This window comes from Cryptotermes secundus, unplaced genomic scaffold, assembly GCF_002891405.2.
Source record: "Cryptotermes secundus unplaced genomic scaffold, Csec_1.0 scaffold1251, whole genome shotgun sequence".
Lineage (NCBI taxonomy): Eukaryota > Metazoa > Arthropoda > Insecta > Blattodea > Kalotermitidae > Cryptotermes > Cryptotermes secundus.
In genome coordinates, this window is record NW_019721527.1 from 556,185 (window position 1) to 578,203 (window position 22,019).

The 22,019-nt window shown below is 40.6% G+C and overlaps 1 protein-coding gene across 2 annotated transcripts in view; it reads right to left on the reverse strand.

Annotated features, from left to right (window-relative positions):
• LOC111875565 (protein 5NUC) overlaps positions 1-22,019 on the reverse strand; it is a 51,039-nt gene that overhangs the window by 7,483 nt on the left and 21,537 nt on the right. For both annotated transcript variants that reach the window (XM_023871908.2, XM_023871909.2), the window contains exons 3-7: positions 16,919-17,119; positions 14,669-14,876; positions 11,025-11,222; positions 4,004-4,167; positions 2,271-2,379 (exon numbers count right to left, since the gene is read on the reverse strand). In XM_023871908.2, the coding sequence (XP_023727676.1) occupies positions 2,271-2,379; positions 4,004-4,167; positions 11,025-11,222; positions 14,669-14,876; positions 16,919-17,119 (880 nt within the window). The remainder of the gene's footprint in view (positions 1-2,270; positions 2,380-4,003; positions 4,168-11,024; positions 11,223-14,668; positions 14,877-16,918; positions 17,120-22,019) is intronic.

Below are 22,019 nucleotides of genomic sequence, written 5' to 3' on the forward strand. Positions count from 1 at the left end.
TTTGGAGATAGTTTCTTTGACATGTTGTGTCAGGAGACCAACAGATACTATCTCCAACACCGTGAGGCGTACGACAGTACCTATAAGGTGTTGAAGTGGGTGGATGTCACTTCAGCAGAAATGAAAATTTTTTTGGCAAAAATCATTCTAATGGGGTTTACAAAGAGGGATAATTTGAAATGCTACGGATCCACTGATCAATTTTTAGAAATTCCCATTTTCGGCAAACTCATGAGTCGTAAGAGATATGAACAGATATGGTGGTGTTTGCATTTCAATAATAATGAACTGCAACCACAATCAATGGGCAGGCTTTTCAAAATTTCGCCCTTATTAGACTTTTTCGTTGAGAAATTTCAGACAGTTTATAAGCCAGAGCAGCAACTGTCTTTGGACGAATCTGTGATTCCTTGGAGGGGAAGGCTTCGTTTTCGAACTTATAATCCTGGGAAACTCACAAAGTATGGCCTACTTGTTCGTGTAGTCACGGAAAGCACTTCAGGCTATATTGGAAATTTAGAAATTTATTCCGGTGAAGGCAAGAAATTGCAAGAAACTATTGTTTCCATTTTGGATCCCTATCTGGATCAAAATTATCACGTTTATCAAGATAATTTTTATAACAGTGTGGCAGCTGCGGAATACCTACTTTCAAGGAAAGTGTGTATTTGTGTTACAATTAGGGTGAACAGAGGCCTTCCTCCAGATCTGAAAGAGGAATGTAAATCCCTGAAACATGGCGCCACCATCTACTCCCACCCCACGGAGGCCTCATATGGACCCCCCCTGGGCGACTCTCGAGTGATATGCGGAAACATACCCTCGTGAAAATTGTGATGAGCCAACAATCGACGGGGAAGTATCCTAGGCAGTACCGTGTGTGCGCTGTGCACAAGAAGCGAAGCAAGACTTCCTACGTCTGCAAGTTCTGCGTCATGCCTCTTCACAGAGGGGAATGTTTCCAGAAATATCACACTCTGAAGCACTTCTAGGAGCTCTGGTAAGTCTTCTCCAAAAATTTTAGTTCATAAAATTAATTAGGAGATTTTATATTAATTTTTAAAGTGAACAGTGCACAAGTTAGGGTAGTAGGTTTAAAAACGCCGGTCCCCAGGGTGATTTAAATATTTAAATCACCAGTCCGCGAAGTGTTAATTAAAGGTATATTGTTTGAGCGTCAACATGAGAATTGATTAAAAAACCAAATTAATTTGTTTGATATTAGGTTTATATACATTGCACTATAAAATAAAGAAAAGTTGTCCCTGTGCTTAGCTAATTAAGCACTACACCATGAAGGCATATGGGAGAGTGGTTGTATAGAGCCACATTTTCTTGATCTTGGCATTATTTCTATCCCACTACAAGTTTCGATCTGCAGAGATCATCAGGTGGTGTACAAATATTGAAACTTATAGTGCAATGTAAATAATGCCGAGATCAAGAAAATGTGGCTCTATACATCCCCTCCCCCATACACCTTCATGGTGTAGTGCTTAATTAGCTAAGCACAGGGACAACTTTTCTTTATTTTATAGTGCAATGTAAATAAACCTAATATCATTTTAATATTGGTTTTATAATTATTGTGTTGACAGCTCTCAAATATATCTGTAAGCCTCATATGGAGTCTTACTTCAAGCTAACTTCTTCGTTAGTGCATCCTGTACCTAAAACAATTTGGCAAGTGGGTCATATTGGTATTGTCAGCTCTTTTTTCAGAGAGCATTCTTGTGGATAACCTCATACTTGTTTTTATTCTCAAGGTAGAACATACAATGCATGAGCAGGTGTTCAACTTTTGACCTTTGACGGAAGTTGTCACCCGGCAGGTTGGTCTAGCAGTAGAGCTTTGAATTTTTTCCAGAAAGTCGTTTGTTTTAAGCTTGACTGGGACACTAGCCACCCTGACTAAGGTTACATGTATATTCCTTTGTCTAGTCAAATGCAGGGATAGTACAAGTATCGTAATTGGACCATAACCACTCCTTATGAAATCCTTCCAAACCTTTCAAATTCATCATTCAGCAGTCATTCCATTATACACTGTGTAGTCTGATACTGAATGCCCTGTAAAGTAACCCCTTGAACTGTACACACACATTTTAAATGAATCTGTAACAATAAGCCATTAAACATGGACATCTGGTAGTCTGTCCAGACATGTAAACATAATTTGGTTCTCACTTTCATTTTAATAAAAAAAGTTTCTATAGTTTCAAATAGAAATTAATTTTCAATTGTATTCCTGTTCAGTTAAGTGTACTTACCCCCTTTACTGCTAACATCAATAGATGCTCGAATTGAACCTCCATTCTGAATTGAAATTGGGGTATCAGTCCAACCTTTTCCATAGTTCAGCTTATGCAGGCGAGCCATCTAAAGTGACAAAGAATATCTAATTATTAGCCCTTAAGTTTCTGTTTATATGGAACAATTCAGCATTTATACCTAATGCAGTAAGGAGATCTTAAAAATCAAATGACATGAGGGACTACTGTACACAAATGCACTCTTTCCTGCATAACATCCTGTCTGTGGCTGTCTGCCTGCAGCAATACAAAACCATACAGCTTTGTAAAAGCTGTCCCAGTACAGCCTTTTTTATATTCATAGAGTGGGGCGAGACCTGTCGGTACAGTGGTCACAAATGGCCCATTGTACCAGCCCTGGATGATAGAGAAAAGAAATGGGGTATTTCATGGAATGAGAGTTGGCAAGGGAAACCAAAGTACCAGAATAAAACTGGCATCAGTATAATGCCTTCTCTATTACTTACTTATGGAGCTGAGCCCTTCTTGAGGAGAAGCCAAATGTGCAGCTACTCAAGAATTTGTCAGCATTTTATGGAACCCGAAGGTTCATTACCATGTTCACAAGAGCCCTCCACTGGTCCCTATCTTGAGCCAGATCAATCCAATCCATACCATCCTACCCTATCTTTCTTAAGATCTGTTTTAATATTGTTCACCCACCTATGCCTTGGTCTTCCCAGTGGTCTCTTTCCTGCTGGCTTTCCCACCAGTATCCTATATGCATTCCTTTTCTCCCACATTCGTGCTACATGCCCTTCCACCTCATCCTCCTTGACTTGATCATTCTAATTATTCTTGGAGAAGAGTACAAGTTATGATGCTCCTCAGTATGCAGTTTTCTCCAACCTTCTGTCACTTCATCTCTCTTCGGTAATGCCTTCTCTGTATGAAGCTTAAATCAAATGTTATAATTTTCCTTGAAGATGGCTCATCAGACAAGAAGTATTGGTAGTTAATGTAAAATATAGAACTCAGTAATATCAACAATTTTATTTAGATTTATTTTTATATGGTTTATATTTAATATCATATAAGGGAAATCCAGTGGAAGGCTTTTGTGAACTCAGCAATGAACTTTCAGGTTTCATAAAATGTTGGGAAATTCTTGAGTGGTTGCAAAACTGGCAGATTCTCCAGAAGGGTTCAGCACCATGGAGTTAATTATATGGAAAATAAGTATGTTACATGAATTGAAAAGCTAATATAGTATGCAGACTGCAAACAACCCATTCATAAAATGTATGTACTCCTTCAGAGTACACTTTCCAGTTCTGTTTAATTTTTTTATATTCATTTGATGAGGCTTTCAGTAGTTCAGAGTCAAAGGAGAGGGTGCTTAGTGAACAATGAATTGGAAAGGATATGGAAAAAGTGGACAGTTATGGCCTAATTTGAGGTACTGTCCTGGCATTTGCCTGGAGGGACGTGGAAGACAGTGCAAAACTTCAGTCAGGCTGCCCAATCTCTGGGAGAAAATTTGAACCCTAGGCCTCCAGAGATGAAGCAGGAGTGTACCCACTCCACCATGTTGCAGGATCTTTTGTTTTGATTTTATTCATTTCTGTTTGATAGCTGTGAACAGGCAGTAATCTCACTTTTGAATTCATTAGTCATTCAGCCATTACCTGGAAAGTTGATAGCTAATACTTTGAATCAATTAATCATTAGTTCATTTTGGCTCTACTTACATAGTCAATGTAAGCATCTGTTATGAAGTTCCCAAGGTTACATTCATGTACACGGCAATGTTTGGTATCTCCATCTAGCAGAACCTTTGTTCTTCCTATCTCTTCGTCTGCCATCAATGATATGTTCTTTTTCCATTTATTTAATTCTTCAAGTATAAAGGGATCTGCAAATAGGAAAACTACAGCTTAAATTTCTTGCATACTTTTCGTTGTGCAATTAAACTTGCACACTAAATCAACTAATGAAATAGAAGTATAAAATTTGTCGTGATTTTTTTGTGAAACGTCATGTGAAGCTTTAATAAATATATTCTACGAAAATAATGTAATATAAAGTTTGATTTGATCTTAAAGCGGTGAATATGATGATTGCTGTCGCCTGAATTGTAATGCCATCTAGTTGGGAGAGACCCGACGTTTCATTTGAAGATATTGCTTTCATCTTCACGATAGTTTACACTTTGACCGTGATGATGGAGGCGATATCATCCTCCTAAACGTTGGAGTGTCTCTGAACTACATGGCGTAACCCCCAATAAGATCGTACTCCTCAGTATCTGTGAAATAAAAACGTATTTTATTGTGTTAAGGAAATTGGAAACATACATTTTCTTTTCAGAAGTGGAAATGACTTTCTAGAATTAGACACTTCAGATCAGTAGGAAAGCCCCTGCGCATGACGAACACATGTTAAAAGGAAATTATTATAGTTAAAGCTTGCAAATTTGTTATTACTGGGAAAGATACTTATGACATACAATTCATTATTGGAATCGTCGTAACACAACATAATGGTCAAGGTCAACACTACCTTAGCTATATGTTTCAGCTTTTAAAGCCATCATCAGGCAAAATACATGGTTACCATATTCACACACTATTGAACTGCATTTCATTGTGACAGTCGAGCTGGATACATGACAACTATGTTACACTATAAAATACAAAGTGTAAAAATACAATGAATTATAAAATTATTATAAAACGAAAGTTATGTAATAAAATATGGTTAAAACTCATCATGTGATATATCATATTATGAAGTCAGTTGTTGCAGTCTTGTTGTTATTTCAGCAGACATACAGTGGTATATTCAAGACTTGTACACGTCTAGTAAACTGCTTTGGAGGCCCCGTATAGGTGTAGTATTATTTGATATTTGAGTTGCAATCTGTATTCCCACCAGAGCGGACAAAATAATTGTAAAATGAAGCACCGGCCAAACAATCAGTATCAAATAATACTACACCTATACCACGGGCCTCCAAAGCAGTTTACTATATGTGTACAAGTCATGACTATACCACTATATGTCTGCTTGAATATAACAAGAAGATTGCAACTCTGACTTCATAATATGAAATATCGCATGAAGAGTTTTTAACCACATTTTATTACATAACTTTCGTTTTATAATAATTTTATAATTAATTGTATTTTTGTACCTTGTATTTTATAGTGTAACATAGTTGCCAAGTATCCAGCTCTACTTTCACAATGAAATGCAGTTCAATAGTATATGAATATGGTAACCATGTGTTTTGCCTGATGATGGCTCTAAAACTCGAAACATGTAGCTAAGGTAATGTTGACCTTGACCGTTATGTTGTTGTGTTACAAGGGATTCCAATAAAGAATTGTATATAATAAACACAACAAGATTCACGAAATGAAAATGATTCTCATGACATCTTTATAGCATTGGAAATAGATTTCTTTCAACGAAGATTTTCCAGGGCCATGCCAGGAGCAACTGAATTCACGATTTTTGGGGAGACAGACAAAATGTGTTTTATGCAAGACGTTTGTAAGGCCTATGGAAGTGAAAGCTGACCCCTTAAAAGGAAAGAAGAAACTAAGGTCAGAATATTTGAAATAAGGATATTAAGAAGAATATAAAGCCAAATTAAAGAAATGGTATAAGGAGATCTTGCATATAACCATGAACTTTATATGTACATTGTATAATGAACCAGATATAGTGACAATGATCATGGTAGGGCGGATGGGATGCCTGGGACAACTCTTTAGAACGCATGAGCAGAACCCTTGCGGGAAGTTAACTCCACATAAACCAACAGACCTGCTGTCAGGTGGCTGGGACAACTCTTTAGAACGCATGAATAGACCCCTTGCGGAAGTTAACTCTACATAAACCAGAGGGTACTCCTGAGTAGACAGACCTGCTGTCAGGTGGCTGGGACAACCCTTTAGAACGCATGAGTAGAACCCTTGCGGGAAGTTTACTGTACATAAACCAGAGGGTACTCCCGAGTAGACAGACCTGCTGTCAGGTGGCTGGGACAACTCTTTAGAACGCATGAGTAAAACCATTGCAGGAAGTTAACTCTACATAAACCAGAGAGTACTCCCGAGTAGACAGACCTGCTGTCAGGTGGCTGTGTTCGGCTGAAGAAGATGGGAAGGCATCGGATGTTACAAATTGGAGAGGAAAGTCACAGGATCGAGACTAATGAGGGGAACCTGTAAAAGTGGCAACGTCATGGACTGTAGCACCAGAAGAAGAAGAAAAAAAGAATGTTAGAATATATGGGAAAAAACAAGTTTATTGTTTCGGAAGCATACTGAGAACCATAAACAGCATGTAGAATGTTTATACCTCCTTAAATAACTTTTCTCACGCTTAGTTGTACAGTTTTCTAGTCTGCATCATCATCATGACTTGGGTAAATTGATCTGGACTGGAATGACGTCTGTAGTCTCTTCCATACTCAAGAGCTTGATGCTTAGTCTGGGATGATGAATATTTCATCCAGTCGAACTAAATGAAGGAGAAACATGTCAGGGACACCGAACACCATTATGGTCACGTTATCTTTGCATTAGGACCAGATGTAAGATATATGAAGGGCTCCTGCGACCTGTTCTCGAACAGGCAGCGAATGCTGGGCCCTGTAAAGGCGACGAACATAGTGTTGCATAGCCGAGGTGATCTCTTCAGGGCATCACCATAAGATGTATAATTATTTTATTATACAAAGTTCCAATTAATTCGTAGCATAAGGACCCTGTCTTGACTATAGTCAAAGGAGTTCGAAGAATGAAGAAAGTTACGTGTAGAAAATAGTTTAATTAGACTTTCCAGAAATAGAATAAGTAAATCTTCAAGTACAATGGATGTACACTCGACCAGGTCCTGTTGGTCTCTCCTCTGTTCACACACACACTACTCACTTCTTGTATCATGCTTACATTTTACAATCAAGTTCAATGTATCATTTCTTAAAATATACAAGGATGTACTGGGCAGTTCCATATATGGTCATATGATCTTTTGGACCTGGACTTTGATACATAAGGGTGCAGTGAGCGGTTTCATATATGGTCATATGATCTTTTGACCGAGATACTTCTCAACCCTTCTGTCTAGTCATAACAGTGTGTTTGTGACGGTCTTATCAGAGGTCGAGGTCAATATATAACCAACTTCTTACGGTCTACAGTAGTTAGGAAATGTTCAGATTACAAAAGTTGTCATGTACATGTTAATTGCAATAATCAAATTATCCCCTATAACTTACTACCTATTTGTTACTTATGCCATACTACATCATACTACATACGTCACACTACATCACAGTAGTTATAATCGCGCCGTGATTTAAAGACCCCTGTCTCTCTCCCCAGTATTTGATAGCGAGCCACATCTCACGCGAAAGATTTTAGTTCTGATATAAGATCTTATTTTAACTCCAAACGTGGAAGCACGCAGTTTTTGTACCGATCTCCGCTGTGTATTCAGAGTATAAAAGTTATGTAATTCTCTGTGGTCTAGTTCCTGCCTACAGATCCAGAGGCCCCAGGTTCGATTCACGGAGCTACCAGATTTTCTGAGAAGTAGTGGGTGTGGTGTCGCAAAGGTTTGTACCACCCCTGTAGTGTTAGGAACCCTGAGTCTGTTGTCTGGGGTCATGTCCTCTACTAAAATCTGTAGCTTGTCAAAAGGTTAACCTTCCTCCACTTAAAAATGTTATATCTACCCCTGTCATTTTCATAAATCAGTGGAGTCCTGGAGTATTTCGTCTGGGACCTATCCTTCAACTAACTCTGGTTTAACTTGAGATTCGTGAGCTCTTCCTGTCTGGAGACATTGGGCTGCAACCTTAGGTTAGATTAGTTTTCAAGGAGACAAGAGTTGAAGGGTGCAGTTTGTTTGGGATTTTGCTAGGAGAAGACTGGCCAGACTTACGTCCGCCAGCGCTTGTATGTAATATACACACAGTTCAATAAATCCTCTATATTCTGTAGTAAGTATTTGCTTTTTGTGTTTGGAATACATGCTCAGGCAGCCAACTGACAATCATCATCACAGAATTATTACACTACCGGGCAGGGCTTGAGGTGGGGCGGGATGCGGCGGGATGGCATCCCGGTTCTTTTCTAAATGGCTTAAAAGCATCCCGTTACTTCTTTGGCAGTAAATGCAATGTACAATACCTTTTTTGGTAAAAGGGGAAAACCATCCCGGTTCTATTTTCATTCCACCTCAGGCACTGCTACCGGGCCAAAGTAATTCAGTCAACCCACCAACGTCTTGGGTCACGACAGTAGAACGGGGTCCACTCAGCCTCGTGAGGATAATTGAGGAGCTCTTTCAAGGAAATAGCGGCTCTGGTCTAGAAAACCAAGATTAACGGCCATGGGGATCCGACCACGTGAGACCCTCTATCCGCAAAAGTTGGCACTAACTTCGCCGACAAGTGGCGGTCACTCGGTCGATATAGTTCGCTTGCAGACTACAAGCCACAGAGTTTTATATTCTGATTTTTTTTATTCATCCCCCCCCCCTTTGGGCGGCCATGGTCTCATTAATGCAAATGGACGATGGCTGACCAGATGATCGTTCTGAATTATATCTGCTGAATGCTACAATTAAAACGGAGAATGACTGAAAACTGAGGTGGATGGGATATCATTCCAAAACAAATTAAAATGCATGATGGTATATCGTATTACAAACACCTTTGTGTGCGCGCCATCATCAAATAGTGCTGTACATCTTCACATTATCATTACGAGATTAGGCTATGTTTTTAAACATAAGATGGGAAACAAAATGGCCGTACTGGAGATTCCGTTTAACATACGGGACTCTTCTACCATAAGGTTGCCTACTCAAGGAATAAGTTAACCACAGAATTGTTTTAATATACTGACCTTCACAATAGGGACTGTACTACAGGCCGGACCTCTGAAATCCGGCACGAGTTTAGTTTTCCGGACGGCCTCTACATATGGCTTCGAAAATACCAGCAAGCAGCGGTGGTGTTGATAATGCTCGTAAGCGCAAATATTATACGTTTTCTATATACTGGCACGTGTATTTGTGACTATAGATGGGGCTGGATTGATAATTGGATTTATTGCACCTTATATATTCACAGCTCTGGACTACAGGCGATGGAACTCTAACGCTGATCTACACACTCTACAGTTCACTGTTGCACACACACTAGGGTACTCAGCCTTCACTAGTCGTATCCTGGCAACGGATTTATCACAGTCTCACTGTAATTTCAAATCACACATGAAATGTTCTTTTCACAGCCTAATTCTTAATTCCTTTCTAGCCATTATTTTGGAACTGCCAATTCTGAAGACTCAACTAAGTTCAGTTCCTCTGCTCTCAGGCTCATATCCTGGCAGGCTGGCGTCTCGAAACTCGACTCCCCACTCGACAAGCAATAATCGCACTTCGGATAAACGTCACTGGTTATGATAGTCAAAGTCAAAGTCACATTGTGACTGACGGTCAGTCAGTAAGTCTTGGTGTCGAGCCCCGTCTGAGGCTCATGGCCAGTTATTTATTACTGTTTGATAGTTACGGTCTTGTTTTTGTGGGGCGCCCTCTCTGATGAGAGGACTTGTCTGTCATTTGTCAGAGTTATTGTCTTTTGTGTATGCTGCTGGCCCTTGCTAGCGCAGTCTTTCTCTGGTCCGCGCCCCGTGGGACTCGCTACCATATTTTACTCTCAGATTTGAGACTTCCCTTTCCATTGCCCCCTATGACTCGCAGGGTTACGGTCAAGGTATTCGACCCAGCCTTCACGCGGTCTACTGGTTACGATATTGCCAAACACTTCCTTATAACCACTTCGCACGGACCCCACAGAAAATAACCTCTATTTTTAAGCAGGCATGTTTACTGATTCGTTGCGTAGCAATGGACTTCCTATTCTTGTTCGCAATGGCTCGCGCGGGAATGTGTTCACCGAATTGTTGCCTAGCAGCGGGTATACACATTACAATACCAATACCTCAGAATCGTATAACAACACTGACACATTATGTTACAATGGCTCACTTTGGTGTTTGGTTACTATAATGTAATGAGAGGTTCTACCTGTAGACGAACAGGAAGACAGGTGCAAGTTGTTTAGATAGTGTCAAGCGGAGACTTAGCATATGAATTATCGGCATGGAATGAAATAGAGCTGGGTAGGAACTTGTGTAGGAGTGTCGGTGGAGAAGCTCACGCTTGCTTCGGGCCGTAGTATCAAGAAGGAAGAACTAAACACCTACTTTCCTTTGATACGACACGGGCAGCATAGAGAAAGATGCGTCCAACAATTCTTCTATTGTTGCATGTGTATTCGTTGCAGCGGTAACGTTTTTACGGAGCCGTTGCCTAGCAACGCACACATACAAATACATAGACTGATGGGAGTGATTTATGAAGTATGCCGTTGAAGTGGGCTGAGGTGCCATGATATACATACCAAATTTCATAAAGATTGGTTCAGGAACTCAGAAGTTAGTAATAGATAGACAGGAAGGAGGTCACATAAGAAGATAAGCGATTACAATTTAGTACCGGTATATAAAATATATGAGGGGCTTGATAAGGGAGGCCAAGGCCTGACATCGGGCTGTTGCGCCATAAAAGAAGAATAAGAAGAAGATATAAAATATATAATGGTGGTGCGATGGAGAGAGTTACAGATACAAATTTATCAGAATATTAACTTATTATTAGTTGCAGAAACAAAGCATGACTTGCCTTGCTCTACGTTGTGATCAAGAAGCAGTGGATTTCCAACGGCGTGTATGACTTCTCCCTGAGAATCAAACTCAAGACTCAGCTGTCCCAAGTATTTGGTGTAGGCATAAGCTTGAACCACAGGAATTCGGCGTCCGGACTCTTGCGTCACGAAGGTGGGGTAGATACCCTCAGGATCCTCGCTGTCTGGCTTACTACCTGTCAACAAAATTCATAAAGATCAAAGTAAGTTGCTGAATTTGTGGTCTTTTATTTTACGTTTGTGTATATAGTCAGAAATTGTACTGTGTATAAGGCACTTGTAAGGCCTATACTCGCCTATGGAAGTGGAAGCTGGCTCTTCAAAAGGAACCATGAAAATATGCTCGGAATATTTGAAAGAAGGATATTAAGAAGAATATAAAGCCAAATTAAAGAAATGGTATACGGAGATCTTGCATATAACCACGAAATTTATATGTAAATTGTATAATGAACCAGATATAGTGACAGTGATCATAGTAGGGCCGATGAGATGCCTGGGACAACTCTTTAGAACGCATGAGCAGAACCCTTGCGGGAAGTTAACTCCACATAAACCAGAGAGTACTCGCCGAGTAGACAGACCTGCTGTCAGGTGGCTGGGACAACTCTTTAGAATGCAGGAGCAGAACCCTTGCGAGAAGTTAACTCTACATAAACCAGAGGGTACTCCCCGAGTAGACAGACCTGCTGTCGTGTGGCTGGGACAACTCTTTAGAATGCAGGAGCAGAACCCTTGCGAGAAGTTAACTCTACATAAACCAGAGGGTACTCCCCGAGTAGACAGACCTGCTGTCGTGTGGCTGCCTACGGCTCAAGAAGATGTGAAGGCAACGGACGTTACAAACTGGAGACGAAAGTCATAGGATCGAGACCAATGGAGAACAATAGCAAAGAAGGCCAAAGTTCATCATGGACTGTAGTGTCCGCAGAAGTAGAAGTACTCGTATATAGTCAGGGAAGCACTGTTCTTTGTACATTGTGTATGCACATTGTAAGTGCACGCGTTAGAGTAATTGGTTGAGGCACTATACTACAAGCCGGAAGGTCGCGGGTTCGAGTCTCGATGAGGTCGATTTTTTTTTTTTTATTTACGTAATCCTTCCAGCCGCACTATGGCCCTGGGGTCGACTGAGCCTCTAACATAAATGAGTACCGCGAATCTTCCTGGGGGGGTAAAGGGCAGCCGGCGCGTAAGGCTGACAACCTCACCGCCATCTGTGAGCCGATTGTCTAGAGAAAATGTGGGATCCTCGACGTCTCACAACCCTATGGGCCTTCAAGGCCTGTTACAGGGATAACTTTACCTTTTACCTATGCACATTTTAACACGGCGGTATTGCACTAGGATGCCAACGGGAGGCATGGCATCCCTGTTGGTGTCGCTGCCATGGCATCCTAGTGCGATACCGCCCATAGTGATGGTCGGGACTGAACTTCAATTATAAATCTTTCGGTGTCGAAATTGGACATGTTTGAAGGAAAAAGAAATACACACAAGCACATACGAGGGGGTACCCAAAAGAAACCGAACTTATTTTTTTTAAACGTATTTATTCAAATTTTAAGCAAAAACCTTCAATCCCCTTCAAAGTACTCTCCACTTACACTAATACACTTGTCTAGTCTTTTATTCCATTTTTCAAAACATTGTCTAAATTCATCTTTTGAGATGCTTGACAGCGCCTCCGTCGTTTTTTCCTTCACCTCAGCAACATCAGCAAAACGCTGAAAAAAAGTTTTTATCATTTCGGGACTCTTCTTTCAAAGCACAGTATGCTTTCACGCGACCTTGTTTTTGTTCAGTAGTCAGCAGTCGTGGCACGAATTTCGCAGCCACCCTTGTCATTCCCAAATCTTCTGTCAAAATTCGCTGAACTGAGCTCCAACTCACTCCCGACAGCTCCACAATTTCTTCAATGGTCCGTCATCGATCTTCCTTGATGATTTCACGAATTTTTTCAACATTTTCATGTGTTCGGGCCATTGCAAAAACGACGATCACACAAAACAGTTGTCACTATAAACTCTGCCGAAACTAGTCCTTACCTTCTGAAGCAACGGTAGTCGGCTTATCGACTCAGGAATGTTAGCTCTATGCGCTCATAGCGGCAAAACGCGGTACTACAAAAGCTATGCCCACAAAAAAATTAGTTCGGTTTCTTTTGGGTACCCCATCGTATACACGCACGGACGTCAATGGACTGGCCTCAGACTGTCGTGTGATGTTGATTGCTAGCAGCATTAGCACTTGGCATCTTGGTTGGCAGCGACACCAAGTTGGAAGCACTGCCAGACAGATGCCAGGTGTCATAATGACTACTAAATTAATAGTCAGTTTGGCGGAGATGCTGGCAGCTGCACCATGGCCTCCCGTTGGCATCCTAGTGCAATACCGCCCTTAGGCTTGCACCGAACCTGCCTCTGTAGACTACTGGCAGGATATAATGGTTAACAAGCAGTACTGAACAGTGCTCATATGTGACTTGGGCTCCGTAAAGACTAAAATTAAATTCATCCTGCAAGTTTTAATGTAGATACCTCCATTTCACCGAAATCTTTTAACTGGTTCAGAAGATGAACACGGACCTGGCCGGAAATGATGCTTGCTTATCGATACCCCTTCAAGTTTATATTCCTCACAGTTAACGATAATTCCGCCCCAACATACAGAGCAGGATTATCAGAAAATCAAACCACAGATATTAGAAATATTTCCATTATATCCACCAGTCACACCGAGGCAAATACGCGAAGGTTTTTTTTTTTTTTTTTTCTTTNAAGAGAATGGAGTGAACTGTTCGTGGTGTGATCTCACTGCATGCAATGGCCGTTCTTGAACACGCTGACATTGCAGACTTTTACGACAAAAGACATATTGTCTGTGGTTCCATACTTATCGTGCACTGTTCAGTTTCCTAGACAACGGAGATAGGCAGGCTGATTCTAAATTATTGTCGAGTTTTCCCATGGCCTATAATTTTCAAACCGGAAACGCTAAACTGAAACTATATAAGGAATAAAGACATGTAACTCAAAAACGTTTTTTACCTATAGAATCAATACTGGAGAATTTAAACAACTTCAACATGCGCGCTCTTTATACCACGTAAGATGTCTAAGCGCTATTCAGTTTCCTTCCAAGGGTTCTACAGCATTTGCGGTGTAAATCCTTCGATCGCAGCCACAATTCTGAGCTACAGTTAATCGAGGTAAGTCACAGGGGTCTTGTAAACATTGTCCTTAAAGTTTCCCCACAGGAATAAGTCAAGCGGCATAATATCAGGTGAGCGCTGAGGCCACGGAATTGGTCCTTCACGCCCAACCCAGCGCCCAGAAAAATGCATATCAAGAAATTCTCAATATGAGGTCATATTTTGTCCAAGGTATTAATGCGGCTAGTACAGCGCTGCCAAATAAACTTTTTGAGTTACACTTTCATACCCCGTTAGCAGTTTCATTCTATTTCCGGTTTGAAAATTATAGACCATGGAAACCCCGACAATATTTTAGAATCACATAGTAGGATTTGAGGTTCTCACAGCGGTGTGGTCAATAGCGTTACATCCGAGGAGACTGAACCCTTCAGCGTAGGTGTAGACTAGCTGACCTCTGAGGCTTACCACTGTAGAGGAAGGTGTTGGTGTGCCCACCGACCACTGCGTCAATATCAGGTACGCCGGCAGCGATCTTCTGATCCATTTCGAAGCCAGAATGTCCAAGAGCAATAAATATTCGAACATCGGGTTCCCGTTCTTTGATGCGTTCCGCTTCAGCCTTGATGCTCTCCACTTCATCTAGAAATTCCACCTCTCCTGCTTGAGATATGAACTGCAACAAATACGCAATTCCAGTGGCAAATTCTCAAGTAGAATTTTATGATTATTTCAGACTTTCTATTCACTGTGTAATCGTCTGAAATGTGGCGTCGCTTTTAATTTCATGATGTTTAATTATGACTCCTACATGGTACTTTAACATCAATAGTATTTAATATTAGAGTCAATTTTACCGACCACACAGCATATTTTTATTATTATTACACTACATGTTTCGACCTCAAGAGGTCATCCTCAGGTGTACGAACACATCTGTATAATTACGCGCAATCACATTCGTCTTCTCACTTATTCGATCCTGTATCTTATTTAGGCTCACGCTCAATAATATATCAAGCTCTCTCATAAAACACAAGTTAAAATTGTTCTAAATGTCAAAAGTTAAAATTTAAATTCAAAATTTAAAAAAAAAAATAAGGTTTGTGAATCGAATTTCAATTCAGGTCACTAGTTATGCTTTCACTTTCACTTGTTATTCAGTCACTTCCTACTTACGTTCATCACTGCGTCAAGTTCACTTTAACTAGTTTAATTATATTATTGATTAAACGTTCATGAATTAAAGTTCAATTTTATTATAGATTGCACTTTTTCACTTTTGGAGGTCTTGCTGTTCTACTGCGTCTTCTGAAGTTGTGGATCTGTTACGGTCCATGTCGTGAGAAGACGAATGTGATTGCGTGTAATTATACAGCTGTGTTCGTACACCTGAGGATGACCTCTTGAGGTCGAAACATGTAGCGTAATAATAAAAATATGTTGTGTGGTCGGTAAAATTGACTATAATATTGATTAAATACACAACAGGATGCAAGAAACAATTAAAGTTATCAATAGTATTTATTTGCATAATGACTGTTCATACTTTTTTAGTATTTGCTAGCTATACATATATATAATTATTCATTCATTCAGGTATCAGTTTATTTTCTACTGTTTATGTACTTATTGTGCTCTAATCTTTTCCATTGTGTAATGTTTGTTTCATATAATTATCTATACTTCTTATATGACCGCCTCTGTGGTCTAGTGGTCAGAGTTCCTGGCTAAAGATCCTGAGATCCCGGGTTCCTTTCTGAGAAATAGTGGTTCTGGAACGGGGTCCACTCAGCCTCGTGAGAATAATTGAGGAGTTACTTAAATGGAAAAGCAGCGGCTCCGGTATAGAAAACAGAAAGTAACGGCCGTGGGGATTCGTTACGCTGACCACGCGACACCCTCTGTCCGCTAAAGTTGACACTAACTTCGCCGACAAGCGGCGGTCGCTCTGTCGATATAGTTCGCTTGCGGACTACAGGCCACGGAGTTTTTTTTGTTTATACTTATATATACGCTTAACTTCTTTGCTTGTTTATTAATTATATTATTCCGTCTTATTCTGATTATTTATTTACTTAAGCATGTGTTTATTTATTCGTTCACTTACTTCATTTAATTATTTGCTCATTTTTTAATAATTCAGATTGATAGTTGTATTTAGTTATTTATATAGTTGCAAATAAAAATTTTCCCTGTGTTTAGTTAACCATATGGAAACGAACTCCGATTCTCCGGTTGTCCGGCCAGTACCTTAGTCACTGTACTGACTGAGCTGTCCCAACTACAATTATTACTGCATTTCCCTCATTTATTTTGAATTTGTTATTTATTTATTTAATCTGTTTATGTATTTATGTGTATGCACTCCAGAATACAAACTCGAACATTTTTAGTTGTGGCATGAGAATCGGTCTGACTTCAGTGCCGTGCAGATTGTTGGTAATAAGATCATTAAGTCGGAAATTATAGGTGTAAAGTCATACCCGCGAGGCGGTGAGTTGTGAAGCTTACTTTTTATTTCAACCTCTGATTCTTATTTCATGTTTGCACTTCAAATGGATGTAGTTACAGTATAATAGAGTTGAAATTCTCGCAACTGCGACTGTGAAGAGTATTTTACTATCTTCAGCGATTACCAAACTGCACAGCGTCACATCGCAGAAGATAAACACTATCAGAATGTGTTGTACTCTTAATCACCCTGTAGTCTCGTACCTTGGTATCGGGTGTGACGTATCCAATGACGGCCACCTTCACCCCACCGAGGTCAAAGACGACTGAATTTTTTAGGTTTGGCCTGTACAAATCTTGTTCCTTTCTAAGATCCAGGTTCGACGCCAGGATGGGGAATGTCGCATTGTTGATGAAAGGCACCAAGCTCTTCACGCCATCGTCGAATTCGTGGTTTCCCAGTGACTGTAACATAAACAATTTGAATATTAACACTCTGTATTAATTTCATATTATGTATAATTTGAGGTTCTCACAGCAGTGGTTATGAAGAGTGCTATCTTAAATGGTATGACGCCATGCAGTCCGTTGAAAATCAACCGACATTTCGAAGGAACATGTCCCCTCCATCTTCAGCGTGTCGAAGATTAACCCAAGCAAGAAACCAGAGTGAAGAAAGTGGCAAACTTGTTTTTCGAAATTGGTACATGTTCCTCCGAAACATCGGTTGGTTTTCAACGGAATACAAGTCATTATATTCCAAAAGATAGCCATCTCAAATTATTTACACAATACTGCAGTGCTTGCCTTTGGGATTTCCATGTAACAAGCCAATCATCTCCCCTCTTCCCCGGATTTCGTTGCCTTATATAAAAAGTAAGTAAAAGTATCCCTGCAACAGGACGTGGAGGGCCATATGGTTGTGAGAGGTTGAGGCTCCCACATTTTCTAGACAGTCGGCTCATAGATGGCGGCAAGGTTATCAGCCCTACGCGCCGGCCGCTCTTTACCCCCAAGAATATTCCTGGTACTCATTTCTGTTAGAGGTTGACTCGACCCCAGGGTCATAGTGCGTCTGGAAGGATTAGGTCAATTGAAAAAGAATCCAATGACCTCATCGGGACTTGAACCCGCGACCTTCCGGCTTGTATCATAGTGCCTCAACCAACTACGCTACCGCGAACACCCTTAATAAAATTTGCATAATTTTCGAAGCCCTATTACCATATTTGGATTGTACGTTAAGTAACATTGATCTTGTTCTCGCCTCACAATTTCGTGTTGTTATTACAGATTGTGAGAAATTAAGAAATACAACGTTCGCGTGGCCTCTGGTGGCATGACGTTCATATCAAATTTCGTGAAAATCGGTGAATGGGTTTGGAGCATTGAAAGGTGAGATACAGACATGTATACACAAATACATAGTATGGCTATATCATGAGCCTACTTTCTTTCTTAAGGAAAGGAAAACTATCTCTGAATATTCAGAACGTGAGGCTGGTGCCAAGTTCTTCATCCTACATGATATCTTATTGTTTTCTAACGTCTTTTAATTTGTAATTGGCAAATATAGGCGAGATCACTCAGTCAATAAGCCTATAGTGACTGCGCAAGTGCTGAACAGCCAGGTTTTGATCTGAGGAGAGAAATTGTTCACCTCTGCACTACGCCTACACCGGCAGTGGAGCCCACCTAGCCTCCTATTCATTGGACGCCCAAGTCTCTTTCCCCGGGAGGTAAAGCGGGTCGATACGTGACACTAAGTATCCACCTTCACCTAATGTCGAGATTAGCAATTCATACAACTGTACCTTTATTCCCCTATACGTCTTCAAAAATTAGTGGTTAATTAGCTACAGGTACAGATTTACTTTTCACCTGTACACGCCTTCACGGTGAAGGTAAAAAGGTAAAGTTGTCCCTGTGCTTAACTAATTAAGCACTACGCCTTGAAGGCATGTGGGGGAGTGGATGTATAGATCAACATTTTCGTGATCTTGGCACTAATTGGAGATGAATGGTCAGCTTTACCCCCGGGAAGGAGTCCCCGGTACCCATTGTATAGGAGGTTGGGTGGACCCCAGGGCTGGTCTGGACTATTGGAGAGATAACATTTCTTGACCCTACTGGGACTTGAACTCCAACCCCTCAGTCGTCCAGCCCATGGCCAGTCGCTATACTGAGTACACTATTCCGGCCCCTTCATGGTGTGGTACCTAATTTATTAAGCACAGAGACAATTTTACTTTTGTTTTGCCTTTACGCAGCTCATCACCCGAGTAATGGAATGTTACGTCCATCAAACCGGTCTTCGGGAATCTGAGTTTTAAGTGCACGAAGCACATTTAGGAACCTCACACTTGGGAGTAGGGTAACCCAATGGAAGTACATGGCGATAGTACTGCACAATACGGAGAATCAGGGAAGCGCATTACCTCATTTTCGCCAGAAAGTGGAGATAGAACACTCCAGTACACCCGCTGTCGACATTATGAAGCACAGGAACACAAGTATTTTATGTTCGGCAGGGACTTCTTTTGGTGTCGACGTTACCTTTTCTTCGAAGTTTAGACCTCTCAGATATCTTCCCCCCCCCCCTTGGTGCATGGACAACCAGACGGGGGATTGCATATTACGGCAGATTTCTGGGAGCGACAAAGAATAAATTGGAAAAGTTAAAATTTGCTACAAGCCGGAATGTCGCGGTTTCGATTCCTGATGGGGCCATTGGATTTTTCAATTGACCTAATCCTTCCAACCGCACTGTGGCCCTGAGGCAGACTCAGCTTCTAACAGAAATGAGAACCAGGAATCTTCCTGTTAGGTACTGGCTGGCCGGCTTGTAAGGCTGACAAACTTACCGCCGTCTGTGAGTCGATTTTCTAGAGCATGTGGGAGCCTCCAAGTCTCTCAACCCTGTGGTCCTGCACGCCCTGTTACAAGGATATCTTTACCCTTTTACCCACAGAACAAAAACTCCGTGGTTTTAGTCCGCAAGCGAGCTATACCGATCGAGCGACCGCCGCTTGTCGGCAAAGTTAGTGTCAATTTTAGCGGATAGAGGGTGTCGCGTGGTCTGCGCAAAGAATCCCCACGGCCATACAATGATGGACATTTTGTCTGAGAACAGCTGCAAAGAATACCCAAAGTCAGTTATAGAACTCTTTAAGGCTAGAAGAAAAAAAATGTGCAAGGTGTCTGTTACTTCGTAAACAACATTCCTATATTTATATGAAATAGATTTGTAAGAAAAGTAAAAGAAGTAATTGAACTGATTATTGACAGTATACTCTCAGATTTAAGTTAAGATCTATATTAGGAATCGCGGGGTTACCGCTGTTACAGAATAAGATGTGCTACAGAAGGCTGGATGGTCATTGCTTAGGCCTCTTTCGTATTTACCATACTTTTCTCTACAATAAAGAATCCACACAGCCGTTAATTTAGCTTTTCTAGACCGGAGTCGCTGTTTCATTGAAATAGCTCCTCAGTTATTCTCACGAGGTTGATTGGACCCCTTTCCAGACACACTACTTCTCAGAAAATCTGGTAGCGCCGGGAATCGAACTCGGACCTCTGGATCTGTAGCCAGGAACTTTGACCACTAGACCACACCTACAGCGTCGTAGAATAAATCACAAAAAAGTTTATATTTTTACATATAATTGTCCGACATGGATATTTGGACACTATCTTACTGCGTATATTTTAACAAACTCTTGGGAAAAGCCATTTATTATATGGAACGATGAACGAATATAGGGAGAAATTAATACCTCATTGCATATATGTGCAGCCAAATATGCATTATATTTTTTTTTATTGAACTCCAATAATTATACAGTCTATCCATTAAGTGTGGATAATAAGTACATTTTGTGGTTAATTTACATACAGCAAAAGGAAAGAGCGTACTTGACGTGGTGAGCATATTCCAGTGAACATGCTCAATACTTATTTTAACTGCGTAGTGATATGCAGTTAAGTGTTGTATTATTCGAATCTGGTGGGCAAATCTGATGGTTTAAATCTGATTAGCCTCCTGATTTCCCCTTCGTCGTCGAGTAGTTTTTGTGCCAAGTCATTCGGATGGGCCTGGAGTCTGATTTTATACTTTTTGCTGTTTTTTTTTATTTCCTCTCGTACTGTTGGTACATCTAGGTCCTTATGTAGTACCGATTATAATTGTGATGATAGAAAATGTTTTGAAGGCTGGTTCACAGATATGCGAAAGCTAATCATATTCTGAGTGCCTGTTTCATCACATGTTGACACAGCGAACAAATGATATAGTGCTGTCCTTCAGCTGTTACATATTTCCGACACAATATATAACAGCTGAAGGACGTGAAGCGTAAAAAGTAAATATAAGAGTTTTCCAGAGGAACACATCTGGTCGACCGAGTTGCTGAAGTCCCCCTCTCCCAGTGTCACATGTAAGAACTGATCGCAGCCGTACGTGCTCGCAACGTGTTAAAACATTACGACGTCACCATGCAAGTCTGTCCACAAGTAACAAACTGAGAATAGATTAATATATTTTATGAAATTTGGTATCGGAAAATCTTAACAAAATTTGTCGACCTATTTCAGTTTTCTTTAACGATGATTGACATTCTACATGAATACCAGAATGTATTCCTGCAGATATCTGGAAAATAACTAACAAAATATCTGTCGGAGAGATAAATCTTTCGAAGGGAAGTTGTCGGGAAAAATTCATTTACCCACAATACACTTTTTAACCTACTTTCCTTATCTTAAAAAACTAAAAATAGGCTTAAGCGATCACCATGCTGTTTGCTTATTCATGACTATATATCTGCTTATCCCCCCTATCAAATATTGATTGGCTGAACCAATAATTGCGAAACTTGGTATGTATGTCATGGTACCTGCGCCTATCTCAGTTGCGTACTTCATAAATCCCTTCCATAAGTCTCTCTATATGTGTATGCTTCTATTGTTGCTAGCCAACGAATCGGTAAAAATCCCCCTATCGTTGCTAGAGAACGGCTGGGGATTGTATGAAGGAAAGTAGGCCATCAGTTCTTCCAAGAACTACTTGTTTCTCTAGTACGTTTATGGACTCCAAAGCTGCTAACACAAGGACCCGCCACTGGACACGATATGAAGCCAGTTCCATCCACCTTCCATTCCTTCTACTTTCCTAAGAGCTATATTTGATGTTATCCTTCCGCGTCTTACTCGGCCCTCAGATGGGCCTTTCTTTCCAAGAGCTTTTCTCATCAATATTTTGTATCCATTAATTACGTTTTTCCCAACATATCTGCATGATCCACCCATCATGACTTCTATTTCACTACCCTAAGAGTACTGTGTCTCCTGCATATACCCCAGT